The 20,602-nt window shown below is 28.8% G+C and overlaps 1 protein-coding gene across 1 annotated transcript in view; it reads right to left on the bottom strand.

Annotated features, from left to right (window-relative positions):
• The window catches only part of LOC107452663 (nephrin), a 219,305-nt gene that overhangs the window by 72,671 nt on the left and 126,032 nt on the right, over positions 1-20,602 (bottom strand). The window contains exons 2-4 of the mRNA XM_016069211.3: positions 16,331-16,666; positions 11,759-11,869; positions 3,922-4,125 (exon numbers count right to left, since the gene is read on the bottom strand). Coding sequence (XP_015924697.1) covers positions 3,922-4,125; positions 11,759-11,869; positions 16,331-16,666 — 651 coding nt within the window. The remainder of the gene's footprint in view (positions 1-3,921; positions 4,126-11,758; positions 11,870-16,330; positions 16,667-20,602) is intronic.

Here is a 20,602-nt window from a genome sequence, read left to right as displayed (position 1 = left end):
ATAAAAATGAAGAAAAAATATAATGAGCGAAAATGTTCTAAATAACAAACAGCATGAATCAACTAGTGGTATTTGTTCATCGAATTCTATCACAGATAAAATTCTGGAAGTGGAGTAATGGGGCGTAACTACCACTACATATATGAAATACCAAATCACTAGTATATAAGACATGTTAACTTGATTCTATCACGAGGTACCTTTTTATAGACGAAGGTTGACATAGTCGATTTATAATTCCCTTCATTGGTGACCTGCGAAAGTGATATGAACTTGCCAACATTCATGGATGATCCACATTAAGCAGTTGATTTGCTTAAAAATATACAGCACAGAAAAAAAAATTCGGTGACGTAAATAAAGTCTCTTGGTCAATAAACAATAAAATGAGCGAAATGCTATAAACAAAAATAAGAAAAAATAATGTGCAAAATGCTATAAAAATGAAGAAAAAATATAATGAGCGAAAATATTAGAAATAAACAAACAGCATGAATCAACTAGTGGTATCTGTTCATCGAATTCTGTCACAGATAAAATTCTGGAAGTGGAGTAATGGGGCGTAACTACCACTACATATATTAAATACCAAATCACTAGTATATAAGACATGTTAACTTGATTCTATCACGAGGTACCTTTTGATAGATGAAGGTTGACATAGTCGATAATTAATTCCCCACAAGCCCGCCAAATAAATCGATTTAGTTCCTTGCAGTTGGGTACATATCATAGTCGAAATGGCAAATCTATCAATCTCATGACCGACAGAACTACTGTTCGAGTCCCAGTGCAGACAAAACAATATTCCCACCATCTCCTTCAACACAGGAAAAGTTTCCAGTGTCTTGCTTTTTCTAATGACCATTATCTGACGGAATGCCTATGTTCAGTTTAATTTCATTTTAGAGTTTTATAAACATGTGAATTGTAAATGGTTAAAAAACCGTATAGTTTAGTATTCATGGTTTCGTATCAAACTAGTATAAAATGTTCTTTACCGTAAACTTTACTGTTAATTGGATGGGCAGACTGCAGTCGGTTATTTTACTATAATTTGTGAAAAGAAATTTTAACAGTTAAGTTCTTTCCAAGCTTTATGGGAAAAAGGGTAAAGATGCTTATTCTTCTGGTTTCTAAAAATTAAGAATACTACTATCTTGCTTTAACGTTTAAAAAGAATAATATTCTTGAGTGAGGTTTACTTTTTAAAATAATTTTGCTTATTAAATATTGAAATTTAGCTATTTTAAATAAGTCACTGTTCAAAAGTAAACCTTATCTTATTGATTCCTTAGGATTAAATAGATTTAATTTTTTTATTTGCAATGGCACGACAAGATACATCATTGGAGTAGATACCACAATAAGTTAGACGCAAGAATATCCCAAGCAAAGGTTCGCAATTAGAACAGAAAGTGCCCGGAGTCATTATCTAAGATGGTCTCTTATATGCCAATATAGTATCCGAAAAGTACCCTCCAGCAACAATGATGGGTTCTGTTCATGAGCTCTCTGAGATCACAGAATGGACAAAACGGTTGGGCAAAAGAACCAATCACTCATCTATGCAATCATGGCCTGTTAGTAGTCGAAAAGGAAACACTGCACCACGTCGCGGTTATTCATGTGAACTAACGAGATCTTGAAATATTTCTATTTTTATTGTTAATTTTATTTTGGATGTGTCTTTCATAATCTGATGTATATTTTCCACCCAATATAACATTTCAAAATAATACAATAAATTATTTTAAGAAACTAATTTATATACAAAGTGTTACGTAACATATTGTGGATTCAAAATAAAAGCCGTTCATGGAAAATTTGATGATTCTAAGCGTAACGATAAAAATATGATCCTACTTTGAATCTCTGATTAAAGGAGCAATGAAAATAGTTTACACATAATCTTGAAGCATAATGAATAAAATTCTTAACCTAACCATCTAGTGAAATTAAACTTAAGACAGCGACTGTGATTAAAATGGTATTGGGTGAAGCTTGAAGTTCCGCGTTATTTATCTCAGAGATTAGAAGGAAGATTAAATTCAGTGGAGAAAAGTTAAAAATATGATTAAGATAATAATTACGAATTGTATTAAATACTTTGTATTCATGAAAAATTAGAATTTTGTTACTTGAAGTAATAATTTAGAGTAAACGAAGTCAAAGTTTTTTTCTTTTATATTTGCATCTCGTTTTTTTTTTATTTAAAAGTGAAATATGACACAAGTTTTAAAATATACGCAAGAAATCACTGTAAAACATACGTTACAAATAAAGGTAAGTCACATTATATTACACATATACGATATTGTTATCATTGCCACTATACAAAGGTAAGTCGTTTTGTCAACAGGGGCATGATTGGCGCCAAGTGGGTTGTAAAAATATTTAGAGGGGCTAGAGACAAATTATGGTTATTTGAAGGGTGTAAGAGTTTCATAAACAAAGATACGATAAAAATAGTATTCATCAAAAATAGTACGTAATATATTACGACGTACGTACGTATAATAATACGACGATAAAAATAATACGTATTTAAAACTATTTTTAGTAGGTATAGATGTTTTGGTTTGATGTCGAAGAATTATTTATTTCTATTTAATCACCACCATATTTGGTATTAAATCATTTATATCATTAAATTTGCTTGTTTGGACAAAAGGCTTTCTGAAGATAGCAAGGAAATATTTAATATCCATTTTACGTTTTTAACATTGAATAGCACCATAACATTCGCACGATTTTAATATTTTTTGTCCTACTACTTTTCCAAATCTCACCTAAAAGACTTAATTATTTTTTATTGAGAAAAATAATATTTAATTTAATGAGCAAACTGAAACATTGAATTTATTTTTGAAAACACTCATAAATTTTGCATATGCGTCAGTTCCATCAAAATTATTATAAAAAAGGTCCCGAACAACTTGAAAGCATTGCATATTTTGGATAACTTAGAAGAATGGTAATATTATAACAAGAATATTGAGAGACTTTACATTAAAATAAGACAAACTCTCATTTGTTATTTCTTTCATTAGGTTTTATATTTCTTTTGCAAGTAAGCATAGAATATTTTTTGAATCGCTAAGTGAGAAGTTATCCAAAAAAGTGGGAAACCTAAGTAACATAAATTATCAATTTAGAAAATTAAATTAAAAATTTTATTTACTTGAAATAAAGTCTTTCACTTTAGAATTCTCATTAATGGATTATTAAAATTTAAACAGTGAAAAAAATCTGTAATCAAAACTACCAGAATATGGTAAAATTTACCATTTTTCTGTCTTTATGGAAACAACAAAAACCTCGGTAATTTTTACTGAAGTTCTTTGGTAATGATTTTGATAAAATAAACAATAAAATATGGTCTTTTAACAAGTTATAAAATTAAATAAATGAGATAAAATTTAGTAATTGTATCATGATACCCTAAAGCATGCGATAAAAACCATTTAAATTTAGATTTATTTAACTTTTTTTTTTTTACTAAATGTAAAGTAATAAGAGCTGTAATTTTGAAAATTGGAATTACCGGTAAACCACTACCATATGAACAGACGAATCACCAAATGGATGCTTCAAATACAGTATATTTTGGGGTTTTGTTTGACAATGTATGTCACTGCTACACAGTATGGTAATTTATAATAATAATTTAATATAAATAGAGGGATAAAAATATTTTACTTGAAAAATAAAGGCTGGGAATTCAAATATTTAATAAATAATTTCTTCGAAATTAGTATAATTCTACATTTTTTTCTTTCATATACTAAAAATAATCGAAATATTGCGTGAAGTTTTCAGACATAAAAAATGGCAACCGTTATTTCAGTAAATATTACGCAAACCAGTACCCGATGCCTTGACACAAATGGAACAAAACATATGAAGTAATTTACTCACAGTTCATATCCAATTGCACCTCTGCCACTTTCGGTTTCGTCAAATTTGTATTCGATGCCCTGCAGCTGTATTCGTCCATTATATCTGTGCGTCTGATGTCAGTCAAAATCAATTCGTTGCGAACAAAACCTCTTTTTGTAACGTTAAAGTCGACGTCTATGAGAGAATCTCCCTTCCACCATGTCACAGACGGAGTTGGATCACCTATGAAAAATGAAGTTGAAAATGACATAAAATTATCGAGATGAAGTCTTTTAAAATATATACACAAAAAGTCTCGTTCGTAATTCAGCTTCAGATGAGAGAAAAAAATAACAGAAATAAGAGATAAGCATTCTATTAATTTATTACGCATTTCTTTCTCTTGACATTTTTCATATTTTTTTTCTTCATTTGCGCATTGTAATAGAGGGCGTTGTTTTCTTTAGGTTTCAGTTTTTTCTTTTCATTCGGCTTGCTTGAGAAATTGATGTCTGACCTGTGAATATGTGAGTTTTTATTTTTCTGATGATTTTGTTAGAGTTTCTTTTCTTAATTTGTTATTTATATTGCATGTTTTTTTCCTGGACTTCTATGCAAAACCATCGGGGTACTGAGGGAGTTAATTTAAGCATTTGCTTCTCCCTCAATTAGAAATGATTTTGTTTTTATGGCTACCGGGGTCGGTACCCCCTGAAGACGTCAGCTTCGGTGGTCATATTTTCTTTCTTATTTCCTCCATTTTCTTTTTCTTTATTGCTACTTTTTTCTGAAATTTCTGCTGCTTTTTAGCGCATTTTTTTCAAAGAAGTTTTTTTCTATTTTGAATTAAAAATATTTGTGTTTTCTTTTAGTATTATAGAAATAAGAGATCTTAATTAATTTAAAAGGAGGGGTCAAAAAAAGAGTTGATGCATTTAAAGTTCTAAAATATTTAACAAATAATGAATATATTATAATTATTAGATCATTATTACAATTGTTCTTATTATCATAATTGTTAAGACAATTCTTGACATTACTGTATTGCATCATAAAATATAATAGCAATAAGTGTTTTGATTGAAAAAATATTTTTGAACTAAAAAACATTGTCCATTATATAATATTTTTGATTTCTAATTTTTTTATCACGTCGATAATTTTAGAAATTTAATAACACTACAAATATAGAATTAATATAGAATATTAATTTACATATATATATATAGTGTTTGATTTATTTTTATTTATTTTAAAACGAAGATTAACACTGTTTGATAAACACCAAAGTTATACACACTTTTGAACATTTGTAAAATAAAATATGCACTTTCAATTAAAAATAACATACAAATTTTTTTAATTTAACATTTATGTATGTGCTTTTAGAAATAAATATTAATTACACAGTTATTTAGTCCAAAAAAAATTTTTTTTTAAATTATTGCTTTCAAATACCATACATTTTGAAGAAGAGTAATACTACTTACAATGATTATTCGCATGTTCCATTTCAAATATTTTAATTACCATTCAAGCACAAAATAGTCAGACTTTCTTATACGAAATGATTTAAAATATTTCAAGAAACCACGTTTTTTTAGAATCAGTCCGGACATCAGATTAAAAAGTGAGATAATAGTTATTTTATTGCATATTTAATAACTAGCTTTAAAATCTACACTTCCGTTGATATACTTTCTTTTATACACTATTCTGAGTTTTTATGAAAATACACATATTACATTTCAAAGAAGTTTAAAAATATCGTAGACTATTCCTCCTTCTCCACGAAGTTTCAGGATTTAGCACCTGAGACTATTTGTTATCTTAGAAATAAAATCACTTTTTAAAAAACCGATATTTCTGAAGCTTTACGGGAACGTGACGAAGGAGTCAAAGAATATTCTATCGAACGAAGTTTATAAAATCATACAAACGATATCTGTACGTGTCAAGAAATTCATAAAAGAATACATAAAAGGCGTAGTCGGGATGTATTTTACTAAATGCAAATCTTTCCCAATTTCAATCATGTAGAAGTGTTGAGGGCTGGTGCAAACATCGATATATTTGTATTGAGAAACTGGACTTTTTTAAATATTCATCACACCAGAATATTGAAAAACATGAATATGTGAATTTACTATGTTGCTTTAGGGCTAAAGGCGAAAATGAGATGAAATATTGTTCTTCAAGAGTTAAGAGACTTCTATCTTCGCTATCTTAGGTTTTAGTGGGTTTTTTTTTTTTTTTTTTGTGCTTAACTTTTGATGACAGTGTATTATTAGGCAGCGCACAACTTTTCAGGAAAGACTAGAAATAAGGCGTTGCTTTAATAGATTAGGATAAATAACGCTTGATAAAATTTAAACTGCTATGAAATTTTCATTAAAACTTTAAGGTAATAAAATGATGCGTTTTCTGATTTTTAAGGGGGCAATTTAAACTTTACGTTTGTCAAATTTAAATTTCTTAAAATCTAATTTTATTAAAGATTAGACTGATAAAAAACGATTTAAATGACAATAAAAAATTTTTAACGTTTATTGTATAAAAACAAATATTCTTCTAAATTTTAAGAAAACGGGAAAGTGCATACTATTTAACTAACCATCAAAAATATAATTGGTATTTTGACAAACAATAAAATTCAATGTCATTTTTTTTCTTTTTTGCTGGAAACAGAGGATATTTGTTTGTATAACCAAACATGAAACAAAAACCATTAGGAAAACAAAAATTGGACATTCACTTCATATTGAAAAAGCTATGAGAAGTTTGTCGCAGAATGCATTTACATAAATTATACAAATGAAGCAAATAAAATAGTGGCAACGCAGTATAGACGATAATGGGATATCAGACATGTGAAAACTGATGAGAACAAAGAGGTGGAGCGCTCATCAATATATAGGGCCAATATATAACAGCCAATACCGTAAAAAAGGTGGCTATTGTGTCAAGCTCTGTGTTCTAAATCTGCAAATAGTGAATGAGTCTAAAAAATTTCAAAAATGATCTAGATATCTTTTAGCAAAATAAACTGATTTCAAGTATTTCAAGTTGCCAAATAATTTCAATAATTCCAAATAATTTCAAGTTGCATAACAAGCAAGCGGGCCAGCTTGGTTTTGAAGAGTTGGCCGAATAGCATCACAGAAATATGCTGTCTATTTCCCTGCATCTATTTGATTTTGTGAGTAGTTTACTATAGCACTATGTATGATCGAGTATGCATCAAGAAGGCTGGTGCAAATTGAGACCAGACCTTTCCGTTATTTGGCAAAGCAGCGCTCTCCGTAATGCCGTAATGTTCCACAAGTAATATAACTAATAATTTCTGAAAGTTGTGAAAGTATCTAATGCTTTAGAGGTCTTAGCACCCTCCCCTACTGCCCTGACTGGAGTTTTGTGGATTCAACTAGTTTCCGAAGCTGAAAAAGGACATATCTAATTTCCTATAGTTGTTGTAATGCGTACTCTGTCACGGTTATACAACCATGTATAATGCAATATACCATCGATATTCAACCACATCTACATTCTAAGAAAAAATTTATTTTAAGGAAATATTCTGGAAAAATTGCCAAAGATAATCCATATGCTACGGAGAAAAAAACACAACGACAGAATTTTTTTGGAAAAATACACTAAAGAAAATATCTGTACGCACCATATACGATACCTTTCAATACTGGAAGAGACACTTTGGATTTATCACTTTCTTTTTAAATTTCTCGCGAAATAGTATTTTTTAATTTCAGAGATGCTTAGTTCAGGTGGTTTTCCTTACTTAGCAATAAAATTTAATGCTTTCAGAGTTTGAGAGACCTACAATAAACTACGAAGGAAAACAAGCATTTTTGAACACCCTATGCCAGAAAATTACGCAATGAGCTTGTAGCTTCTATCGATTACTTTAGTTATTATATTTAATAATTGTGTAAAGTTTTGTAAACCTATAGTAAATATTTATGAAAATATGAACATTTAAAAAAAATTAGATTTTTTTGCCTTGCGTTTTTTTCTTCTAACTTTATAGATATTCAATGGAACTAAACAATGGAAAAAATTTTGTAGCATTTCAAAAATAATTACGAAATTGTCGATTAAAAATGTTAAAAAAAATTCCGTAAAAACTGCGAAAGTTATATGTATTTAAGCTAGTTCTTTTATACTGCGCACGCACTGAAAAATTTGAAAGAAGTGTTTTTTCATAATTTCGTAGTGAATCGTATTTGTCAACTAATAAAAAAATTTGATTTGACTAGCTTAAAAATTTAAAAAGTTTCAAGCAATTTTCTAAGTAGTTTTTGCACATTTCAAAAGAAAGCTGGTTTTTTCAACAAATTTTATTTTGTATCATAAGACAAAAATTAATAACAAATGATAATACCTTACAATAGTCAGCTGGTAACTAAACTTTGAGGGTACAGCAAAAGAAAACATGCGGAAGAAAGTTTTTATGGGGTTGATCCCCTACAATACCAGTCTCATTTCTTATAATTCTTGTTAAACAGTACTGGATGAAATTCGTGGATAACCTCCAATTAATTTGAGCTTTTTTAAAACAAAAATACAAAAACTACTTGGAAAATTGCTTGAATCTTTTTAAATGTTTTTAAATGTTTTTAAATATTCAAATAAAGCTTTTAACATTAGTTACCAAATACGATTTCTTACAAAATTATGAAATTTTTTTAAAAAATTTTACTGCTCATGAGCAGTTTAAAAGAGCTAGCTTAAATACTCATATCTCTCGCAGTTTTTAACGAATCATTTTAAAATTTTAAAATAACAATTTTGTAATTAATTTCAAATTTCTCCAAATAAAAACGATTTATTCCATTGAATATTTATGAATAGAGCCCGGATTTTGATGACCTAAAAAATCTCAACTAATGCCCTTAAAAAGTGCAAAAAATGCCCTTAAAAATGCAAAAATTGAGCAAAAAATGCCTTAAATAAAGTTAAAATATTGAATTAAAAATTTTTTTTGCTCTTTAAAATTATTATGAGTCATTTAAAAAATATAAAGCAATGCAATACTTGTTCTACGTTCATTAAAGTTTGAAAAATATGTTTTATATCCTGAAATAACAAAAAAAGGAAAATATATTGACACCAAAATATTTTTATTTTGTATAGAAACTTTAATGGATATAACAACTTTCATCTCATAATATTACTGAAAATCAGAATTACATTGGATTATTAAATGTTTTTTGATAATTTGAAATGCAAACGAGCGTCTCTTGTCTGAAAGTAAATTTTCATTCCTGCAGAAGCTTCTTTCAACGTCTACTGATGTTATAGGTGTGTACTTGAAAAAGACGGTCTCACTTACTGACAATTCTTCTTCAATTTGAAAAGAATTTGCTTCACCTGTTAATATCCTATAGATTTTCTTCATTGTTTGGAAGCCAGTGTAATAATGAAAATTGATAAAAAATAATAAAAATTGGAAAAAATTAACAGAAAACTTTAAAAAATGTATTAAAATGCAAAATACGCCCCTAAATTTAAAGAAAAATGCCCTATAAATCTAAAAAAATGCTCTAAAAGACAAAAAATGCCCAAAAATGCAAAAAATGCAAAAAAATGCAAATGTCATCAAAATCCGGGCCTTATTTATGAAGTTATAGCAAAGAAACGTAAGACGAAAAAATTCTTATTTTTATAAAAATGTCCATATCTCCATAAATATTTACTTTAGGTTTATGATACTTTATTTATTTATTAAAAATAACAACTAAAGTAATCGATACAACGTACGAATCTTTTGCTTCATTTCCAGTCATACAATGGAAAAATACTTGTTTTCTATCATAATTTATAGTCGGTCGCCCAAACCTCAGAAAGCTTTAAATTTTATTGCTAAGTATGAAAACTCGCACGAACAAAAATCTCTAAAGTTATAAAATATTACTTTATTTCTTGCAAAATTTCCAAAAAAGAAGGTCAAAAACTGCCTCTTTCATTACTGTAGGGTAGTGTATTTTGCAGTTTTAAATATAAAATTAGTGCGAATTTTGTTATCTGTTATCAAAATTGTGAAATTATGAATTTTTTTGGGCCTTCTCATAGAAAATATTATTTAATTGAAAAAAATGTCTTTAAAATTTCAATGTTGAGTGGCAACTTTCACTGAAATTGCATTTTGCTTCGTGAAAAATTTAAAAATAAATAAATAAATGATAAAAAATAACCACCCTAGAGTAGAATTTATAAAGATTTTTCAATGGTATTAAAAATAGTATTACCAAATTAATTCTAAAAACCATCCTAAGAAGTACTAAAAATATCTCATTGTAGAACAAAAGAAAATAGTTTTCTTTATAAAAATGTTCATATTTCCATAAACATTTAAACTAGACTTACGAAGCTTTAAATTTCATTGCAAAGTATGGAAAATTGCATGAACTAAATACCCTTAAATTTACAAAATAATCAGTTCGGTATTTCTTGAGCAATTTAAAAAAATATCCAAAACTGATATCTTCCATTATTGTAGGGTTAGTGTGTTTTTTATAGATCGGGGTAATGTCGAACCCTCTAGTTTACAAAATAAGGTTGATTAGTTTTTTTTAATAACTCCATTTTTTATGTATTACTAGGGGGATAAGTCCCCTGTTCGCTGAGGCTCACTAACCCCGACGATTGTTTCGCAATAATTGCTGCTTCTTTGCGTAAAACAGTTGAAATTATTCAACAAAAAATATATGTACTAAAAAGAACACTTGTGCCACCCCTTCCCCCGTCCAAATATTTTCCTTATGATACTATTAAGTATGATATTATTAATAAGTTAACAAAATGATTTAACTATTAAGCATGATATTAGTATGAAATAAATAAGTATGATATTAGAATGAAATAATTAATTAAGTATGATGTTATTAAATAGTATATGAATGTAATTTGTATCAAAAATAATAGTTGTAAAATGGTTGAAAAGGTCATAAGAAAAATTTTTTTAAATCGGTGTCTGATGTAACGTAAAATTACGTTATTCTAACCATAATAATAAAAACAATCCTCTGAAACTCTTAATTTAGAAAACTAACAAAATCAGAAACGTAATAATAACAGTACAGGTAATTTTAACCTTTAAATTAGGGAAGCAAAAAAAATTATATTAAAACGATAACTTTATGACTTACATCAAGTTTATGCTGATGAAAACCAAACCAATATGAAAATTAAAGTGGGAAATCTAGATCCTACCATGTGATTTTCTGGGCAATAAATATGTACCGATAACAATGGAGAAATGCGACACCATCATTAGATTTTTACATATAGTAAGATTTCGGGAATTTTGAAAAATCGAAAACCACTACGCTTGAAAAAACTGTCGTGGAATTTTTACTTTTTTCCATCGTTAAGTTCAAATTATCCAAAGCGTGATTCAAATACGCAACATTCCTGGTATAAAGTCAACTCCTCGTCAACCATACCAGTCGATCCGCATCTCTGTTTCAATGTATCAAATAATTTGTTGCCGCTTTGATATCAAATATTTTCATATTCAAAACGGAAAAAAATCTGTACTCACTAGGTATAATCTGCTTCAATGGGGACAGATTTTATTTGTTCACAGAAAAAATATCTCTTTAGACGGATTACAATGTTATTTAACAGAAAATTTCTGCAATTTTAAAGAAGAGAAGTTTGCTGTAGGAAAGTTAAAACAGATTTTTTTACAATGAAGACAATTACTAAAGATTGCTAAATTTGGCTGGCGTTTATATTAAAAGAATGTAATTCAATTTCCTGTGTAAGTACAATTCGAATGCTTCGTATATGCCGCAAATAGTCTATTTACAGCATTTGTATGTTTTAAAGAAATATTTTAACTTGAGTCACTTACCTCCATCTACATCACAAATAAATGTAACTGTGGATCCTTCATCATACGGCCCAATTATGTCTATTAATCTTTGTCCATGTTCATCCATTATAATAGGTTCTTCAGGTGGCACTAAAAAAAGTAATTTCCGTAATGTTTTTGCAATATTGAAACATCTTAAATCATCAGAATTAATGTTTTTTTTTAAAAAAATAAGAAGAAATAAAAAACGACTTCTACTTCTTGTAAGCATATTAAGACTGTTCTAATAGATACATCCTTTTTGCATCTAAGACTGCACTTATAATTGGAACAATGGTATTGGATCTCTTATTTTATTGAGAATAAAACTAGTGTTCCTTATTACATATAATAAGAAATAGGTAAGCATGAAATATGTTTAAGTAACGTTTTCTCCTAACATATCTCTTAGCTTTATTAAAGCAGAATATTTTTTTTGAAACAATTAACCATTTTAGTTTGATTTAATAATTATTTCAAACATTCCGCCTATTTCTTTTATTGTTTAACAGATTAGTTCGTTTATCTCACTTTCATCAAAAAAGGCCAATTTTACTTTTTTTACAAAGATACTTGGTTTCGAATTTGTTTTATAAATTTTGAAACGCTTTATGCCTCAAAAGCTTCCATTTCGGATTTTGAATAAACAATTTTTAAATACCCACTTTCCCTTTGAAGTTTCTCTTTTTTTTCAAATGTTTGATACAAAATTTCAGATTTGTGATTATAACCACGCTTTTTTATATCTCCTCGCCTTTTAAAAAAATAGTTTCAAGATCCTCAATTTGGAGTTCAAAAAAATAAGTGCACTGAATTTTTTCTTTCAATACTTCACAAAGACTTTAGAAAGACAAAACAAAATTGCTTTTTTTTCACTTAGCAACGAGATACCCCAATTTGTCACTGTAGTTAGTATTTTGAAAGGCACCTGAGACCTCAAACGTCCTTATTCATTGACGTTTTTGTTATAAGTCTTTGATTAAAACATGCTGCTACATTTTATTAATAACTAAATTTAATTAAATTAAGCTGTAAAATTTTCCCAGTGCTTTTTTGACTGTCATTAATTTATAAATCTAAACTCTTATCAATACTGTCACTAAGTTCGTCCCTGCTAATTGCTCTGATTTATTATTGGAAACGTAGAATACCTGCAATTAGAAATGACTGCAGAGAAATATAACTATTTTGAAATCACTTTTGAATATATAAAACTGTAAGTAACATCTCGTTAAACATGTCTAAAGTAATCAAAAAACGGAAGTTTACAAATAATGCTGTAGTTGGGTCTTCTCAAGAACTTAGTGTCAAAAATCTTTATTTTTACGAAAGAAGATTCTAAGAAATAATTTATTCTTATTCGTTAAAAGCTTGAGCAGAAATTTTTACTTCATTTAGAGTGATAGCATTCGTTGTTACAGAAAAAAAATACAGATATGGAAGGAGATAATTAAAGGCTTATCGTCTGAACCAAAAATGGAAAAGCTTCTTAAAACTTATTTCGAAAAATGAATTGATCAGATCATCGCACAACACAAAAAATGGTTATTAGGAACGTTGATTTGCCTCAAACTCAACAAAATATGCGAAGATAAAAAAGATTGTGAATAGAAGAAGAGCAACACCTTTGAAATGCAAATAACCAAATGAATAAGATGACCCAAATAAAAGTAACAAAAGTATGTCCCATTTTGTATGCGCAGAAAACGAAGAGATCCGAAACAACCTACCAAGAAACAGAAATTAAATAGGTAGCTCTCAGATGATTGTACCTCCTCCCACTTTTGCTAAAGTGGTCCAAGGAGCAGTAGCTTCTTTGCTATCTGTTACTTTGAAACTGCTGCTTAAACTGATTGTGGTGTGATTAAAAAAAGCGTAACAAGAAAGATATTTACCATCATAAATTTGGCAGAAATATATAAAGAATGCGCAAAACAGTGAAAGAACAAGACAAAAAAGATAAAATTCTACTAAAACTCTTTTATTTAGATGACCGAAAGAATTCCACGCTAACTATGGAGAAATGTGAGAAAAAGTGAAGCAAAAAAACTGTAATAAATAATATTATGTAATATTTGCAAAGTGCCAGTTACGGGACATTCAGTTTCAATTTCAGCTACTGACGATCACTTAACATAAGGAAAAGGTGATTATGGAGGATTTAATTGCAATTGTTTGCGATAGAACTGCTATTAATACTAAATCCCATCTAGGAGTTATTAGAGATCTTGCGAAATGCGTCAAGAGGATAATATTGGTTCATGTACCATCTGCATGAAAATGAACTTCTATACAGGCATTTTTTTCAACTTCTGTATGGCATTACAACTGGTCCAAAAACTATAAACTAAGCTAAAAAACCTATAAGAAAAAAGACCTATAGGAGCGTGTTTAAAACTACAAAAATAGCACGGCATGAGTTGACCTCTTGACGAACTGTATTACAAACAGTTACATATCAGAAAATAACACAATCAATCATTTTATCCAAAGCTGATAGAAAGGATGAGAGTACCAATCAGTTGTCCGTACACCATATTTGTCAACACCATATATTACACCAAAAAACCGTAAAAACCTAGTTTGGCTGTAAAAGATTACGGAAAAAGAAGCCATTCTCGTTAGCTTGACATTTTCCATCGCGTATAAAGATTATACATTTCAACTAAAGATTACGAACTGTATAAAGACTAAAATTTCTCACCAAATATGTAACACAAAACTCCATTGTATGGCTCGTAACCGAGACTAGATCCTTTAGTACTCAAGGTAACAAATACTTATGGCACTTAATAAGTTCTTCAAAATGCATGTTTGAATATTTAAGATTTGTTATTGACCTGGTCATCCAGGTAACGCATACTTTGCTTTGACTTGCTACTGTGTATGATAAAAGAGGATCTTAAATATGCCAGAATATTAGCATTCAAGAGAACCCTATACATAGTAGATAATCTGTAAGCATGCCACATGAGAGTCATATGATGACTACTTTATTCATCATGTCCTTATACCCTGCTTTCCATATTGAGGAACATATTTGCATTATAAATTGGAGAAACACTTTGACAACAAAGCGAAAATTGTTTTTTATTCAAGAGCCAAAAAGAATACATTTGAGGGTAAAACGCTTTCAAATTCGAAAACTTGTCGAAAACCCCAAACTCGAGACATCCTAATACGCAGAAGTTGAGGAGAGGGTTAGTGTAGACATTTCTTACAAATTTGCTATATAATTTAGTACAATTTCTAAATCATGAAATTACCTGCAATCTACTTCATATCTGTAATGCTTAATAAATAATAACATTAATGTTTAGTTTTTTCAAAGACTATTATGAATAAGCTGGGAGACTGCACTAGGATTGTGGACAAACTTGACAACTTGTTAAATAGTCATTTATTGCAACTCAGAAAAATATATCTAGAGCTAAAATGAAACCAATTTCAATCTAAGTGTTATTGGAGAATTTTACACACTAGGAGAAAATTACACACTCATACATTAACATCTCTTAATCGAAATATTTGTAATAGAGCATTTCAATTGATTAAAAAAAATATAATTTGAAAGTAAATCAATACATTTAAAATACTTATTCAATTCCATTTATTTGAAAGCACAGAACTAATTTCAAGTTAAATTAGTTTAATAACCATAGTTTTAACTTGATGGTGAAATGATCCAAATAGACAACACATGATGTGCATGTCTTAGAGAGATTCCCCTCACTGGCGCAATTAGAACAACTCGAAAAAGAGAAGACAGTACCGTTCGGTGATATTTTGCTTTAGTTTAATGTAAGACAACATTTCTTCTTTAATTTATCCATATTGGATTATATTCTATTAAAAAAACTTAACCACCCCCTTTAAATTTTCCTAAAACCTTTTAATAGTGAATAAATGTAAGGATTCCATCCCAAAGTTAGTACTTGATATTGAAACTATGAATTTTAAAAGTATATTATTTTACAAAATCATTCTAATTTAGAAAATAAATAATGTCAAATGTATTACATATGTAAACAATTCAAATTTCTCCCATTGCAAGTTGAATGGGGTCAGTGTGGATGCTTCCAAACGAGCCCCAACCAACGTTTTCCTATACTAGCTCCACGATGACATTTGTTTGTTTCTGCCTAATTCTGATTAATTGAAAGTATACAGAAGAAAAGTTACTATCAAAATAGGCAATATACCGTATAATTAAAGATTCATTTTAACTTTTTATGAATTTCTGAAAATAAAATGAGTTAATAAAGGAGTTAAAGTTACTTTTTTACCTTAATACCTTCCCTTACAAATTTCTACTCAAGTATGCACTGTCTGATTATGCAACTGAACATGAAGGAGTAAATCAATGTTGCCTACCTACGATAAATCACATAGGAAATTTGACACACGAAAAATATTCAATAGGTCCACTCTAGACCTATGTTCAAACTTGCCCAATCTCCTCTACTTATTTTAAACTTTTTTTAATGAGATTGGGATGGATTTTCGATTCAAAAACTAATGAATAAACAACTGGACACTACACGGCTATAAAATGTAAGATTTGTATATTACCTATAATTTTCAATCTACTTTGAAGTATTAGAGTCCTCGAACGTCTTAAATCCACACGACACTTGTAGTCTGCTTCATCAGCAGGAACAACCGCTTTCAAGACTAAAACGGGTGGATGAACATCGATGTTAAAATAAACTCGGTCCTTCATCTCTGGGGACGGAAAATGTTGAGCTTTTATCATAGGAACGTTCCTGATATCCAATGTATAAAAGGGATTTGGCTTGCCTAGTCTGTACCATAATATAAGAGATGCTTCGTCATCTTTTAGCGGAGTCGGTACGTTGCATGGTATGACTGCATCTTTACCAGCTAGTGCAAGAACGATTGGATTATCTGTGAAATAACACAAAAAATAAATCAACAAATAGCTTTTTTAAATTAGAATATATATTAAAAATAAGTATATATATATATATATATATANTAAAAATGTTTAAAAGCTTTATTATATATATATATATATATATATAATACAAATAAGTTAAAAATATAGAGAAAATCTTTTTGTGCTCCCCCGCCCACACACTATTGTATTGATATTCTTTGCTTTGGCTATATTAATACAAAATTAGAAAGGGTAATTTTTTGGATATAATAATGGGATATAATCGTGCGAGCTGATGACGAGATTATACCCTGTTCTTATTTCATTTTATTTTCCTTTTTTTTAAATTTAATTTTTTTTTAACTTTTTGAATATTTTTTAACAAAAACATTATATGTAAACCGAACTATAGTGAAAACTGAATTAAGGAAAGCAAATTAATAACGAGTTGGCAATTATGTAGCTACACAATGATTGCCTTGCAGCAAGGCATAGATTTAACAAGGTTGCAAACATTGCTAGAAAACATTGGCTAGAGCCGTCCGTAATTCAGTAGGTGTTACTGGTTGATGTGTTTTCAAAACATCTAAAAGGTATATCTAAAGGTCAAATTCTCTTCTTGGTTTTTAGGTGGCCAATGCTAGGTGGGCTTCTCGGCTTCTAAGCAGCTGATGACAAACCAAATGAAACCTGTGGAGGGGACAAATTTTCTTGCTTGAATAGTTCATTTTACATGGATGATAGCACATAAAGTAATCGAGGTGATCATTCAGTAACATTACCTACCAAATAGCAAGTTATTATGTATATAACATATCTGAGCCTCCACCCCAATATAATATTATAATTAATCGCTCTATTAGGATATGTTCTGTCGAAGTTTCTATATTTTTTTTTGTAAACATTTAATAATTCATCAAATGAAAATTACATCTTAATGTGTCACAAATCAATCATTAGATCAAACATTATTAAGAAATACATGCAAATAAGTACTACGTTTTTCTTTTTTTTTTTTTTTTTAAACGACTTAAAACTCCTCATGCACCACAAAGTACAGCACGAGGATTACAGTTGTAAGTAGAAAACAAAAAGAAGAAAAATTTACAAATTTACATAAAAAACAATATTCCGCAAGGCCGCAAGACTTTCAATACTTTTGACCAGTTCTGATAAGACAGGTGGCCAACAAATAGAAAGACGTCTCAAATCAGTCTTTAAATTCATTCGGGCACTCGCATACAGACTACAATGAAGAAGAAAATGTTCAGCATCTTCATCAGCATCACCGCAAGCACAAATTCCACTGGTCTGCAGATGGAAATGAAATAAATATCTCTAAAAATTTCCAAGTACTACTTTTGTCTATAGAAATTTTAACAACTCATAATAACTAAAAATCTATTTTTTTATAAATATTTCTCTGAAATTAGATCACGTTTACAATGCAATTATTAGATTTAATACCACAAAAAACCAAGATATTTCTGAGCAAATGAAAAACCAAGATTGTTTTTAAACAGCTATTTCCAACTGATGTCAAAAGTTTTTAAGCTGCTACGTGATTCCAATAGATAAGTGAGTTTATTTGTTTTGATCCATAGGAAAAAAAGAACGAAAAAAGAAAAAAAAGAGAAAGGAAACATCAGCGAAGCATCATAAAATCAGCATCCAGTAGCTTTAATAGCAACATGGTCAGTGGTAAAACCTACGGATTTATTTTATAAAACTATGTAGTGCCCATTTACGGTTTAGAAGAACTGAATTTATTAGAGGTATGTTATATACAGTATTAACTTCATAACGCTTTGGGTAAACAGGGTAAAAAATACATAATAAATTCCTTTACTTTAATATCCAAAAATATATTTTTGGAAGAAATTTATTCAGGTTTTATCGACTCTATATTATGTTTTTACTGTGGAAAGCTTAGCGTATCTTAGCACCAAAAATGATGGCAAATGCTTTACACCAAAGTTGTGTTTCACTAATTTATTTCACTAAACCTAAACCAGGGATAGTTCGTGATGTAGTATTTACTTAGTATTTTTTTATACTACATGGTTCAAGGTTACTGCATAACATGCTTGTTATGCAGTGTCATTGAATTTTAAGAATTTTCTTGCCATGCGATATTATTAGAAGCTTAATTTTAAACTTTATGAAATGTTTGATCGAAATTAGAAAAAAAAATTATTATTAGAGTATTATGAGCAAAATACAATCTCTTATGCTCTTATGAAAAGTGTATTTTGATTAAAATTCCTTGTTAATAAAATAACTGAATGAAATATTAGTTAACTCGATACATATCATTAATTATTTAAACAGATTATTCCAAATTTACTTGACAATCTAAAAGATTAATCACTTTCTCTCGTACAGGTAATCAAATATATAAATTGTGTGAGATTTAGAATTTGACAACAAAATGAGATTAAATTTGAATTAATAATACGATTAATAATAAGATTCATAGAAATAATTAATATTTTCAGAAAACAAATTTTTCAGTTCTATCAAAACTTATTTACAATGCATGTTAATCTACAACTTCCCAGCAAAAACATAAGTTCTGGCCATCTTCGAAATTACTGACGGTACTGATTGAAAAGTGAAGGTGCAAATTACTGTCAGCTGGGTTGATTGCTGGGCCACCCTATGAACTTTTGCCAACATTGTAGGAAGTGTTGGGCCTGTACATTACAAACAGCCGCATCCCGTCAGTCTGAATCTACCCAATGGGCCACCAAGTTAAAGTTGTCTGCTGCCGCCAGTGAAGCGGTCGAGCGAGTAACGACTGTAACTGTGAATTTATTGTTTAGAAAAAGAAGCACGTTGGATTCTTATAATTTTCAAAAAAGGTAAGGTTTTATTTTTTTCTATTACATTGAAGTTATTATTTTAATCATTTTTGATTTACTATTGTTCAAATATGTTTACGACGTGCAGATTTCGGTTTACAAAGAACCGCGTTTGAAGTGCTGTTTTGGCGCTATGTTTTAGATTGGCAATCATCTTTATTCAATTAATACATCATAATTAACACCTTTCTAAGATAGAATAATAAAAAATATTAAATTTAATTCAATGAAAATGTACAGACAAATGTTTTATCAACACCAAGATCGCCGCCAAATTTTTAGCGACAATCGAGCAGTAGCACGCCAAAAACAAATATAAATTCTGTTGTATGATGACTCTTTAAGTGCAATTCATAATATGTTGTAGCATATGATATAAATCAGGTTTATCTAAGTATATTATGAAAATAGGTTTGTATAATAATCAAGAATTTTCATTAAAACTTATTTCTTTATGTTAAATAATATTTAGATTTTAGTTAACTAATTGCTGTTAGTAATATTAAAAATTGTTTCTGTTATATGTATTTCATTTTAATGAAATTTTTGAGCTAAATTCAAGTGTAAAAATAGGTAAAGGTTTAATAATTTATACTAAATAGTTTAAATTAAGATGAAAAATTTATTTGTACATGTTAATATAAATAATTGCGAAGAATCGTGCTGTGAATTCTTAAACAACCTAAAAAAAATATAGATTATGGAAAGTTTTTTAGCACGCAGTTGCTCATACTTAATTGTATATTGGCTAACCCCACTTATACAAAAAAAAAATATTACAAAATTCTTTTATATTTTGAAATCAATGTTAAGTTACTTCATAATTTTTGTTAAGAGTTAAGTGAATAATGTTTTTATTGTGAATTTCAAGTTAATATTCATATAAAATAATGCCCGATTTTTATAGGGATTACAAAAATATATAAAAGTTCAATACAATATGAAAACAAAATTCATACTCAATAAAAATAACAAACAACTCTTTTTCTATTAGTTTTAAAAATGTTAGAAAACCTGTTAGCGCTCTCCATGAATTTCTATAGGTTTTCTTATTTCTTGCTGTGTTTATTATTAATTTAA

The sequence above is a fragment of the Parasteatoda tepidariorum genome, chromosome 7, assembly GCF_043381705.1.
Source record: "Parasteatoda tepidariorum isolate YZ-2023 chromosome 7, CAS_Ptep_4.0, whole genome shotgun sequence".
NCBI classification, from domain to species: Eukaryota; Metazoa; Arthropoda; class Arachnida; order Araneae; family Theridiidae; genus Parasteatoda; species Parasteatoda tepidariorum.
The sequence above is the reverse complement of the archived record's forward strand: the minus strand, read 5'-3'. Positions and strand labels throughout refer to the sequence as shown.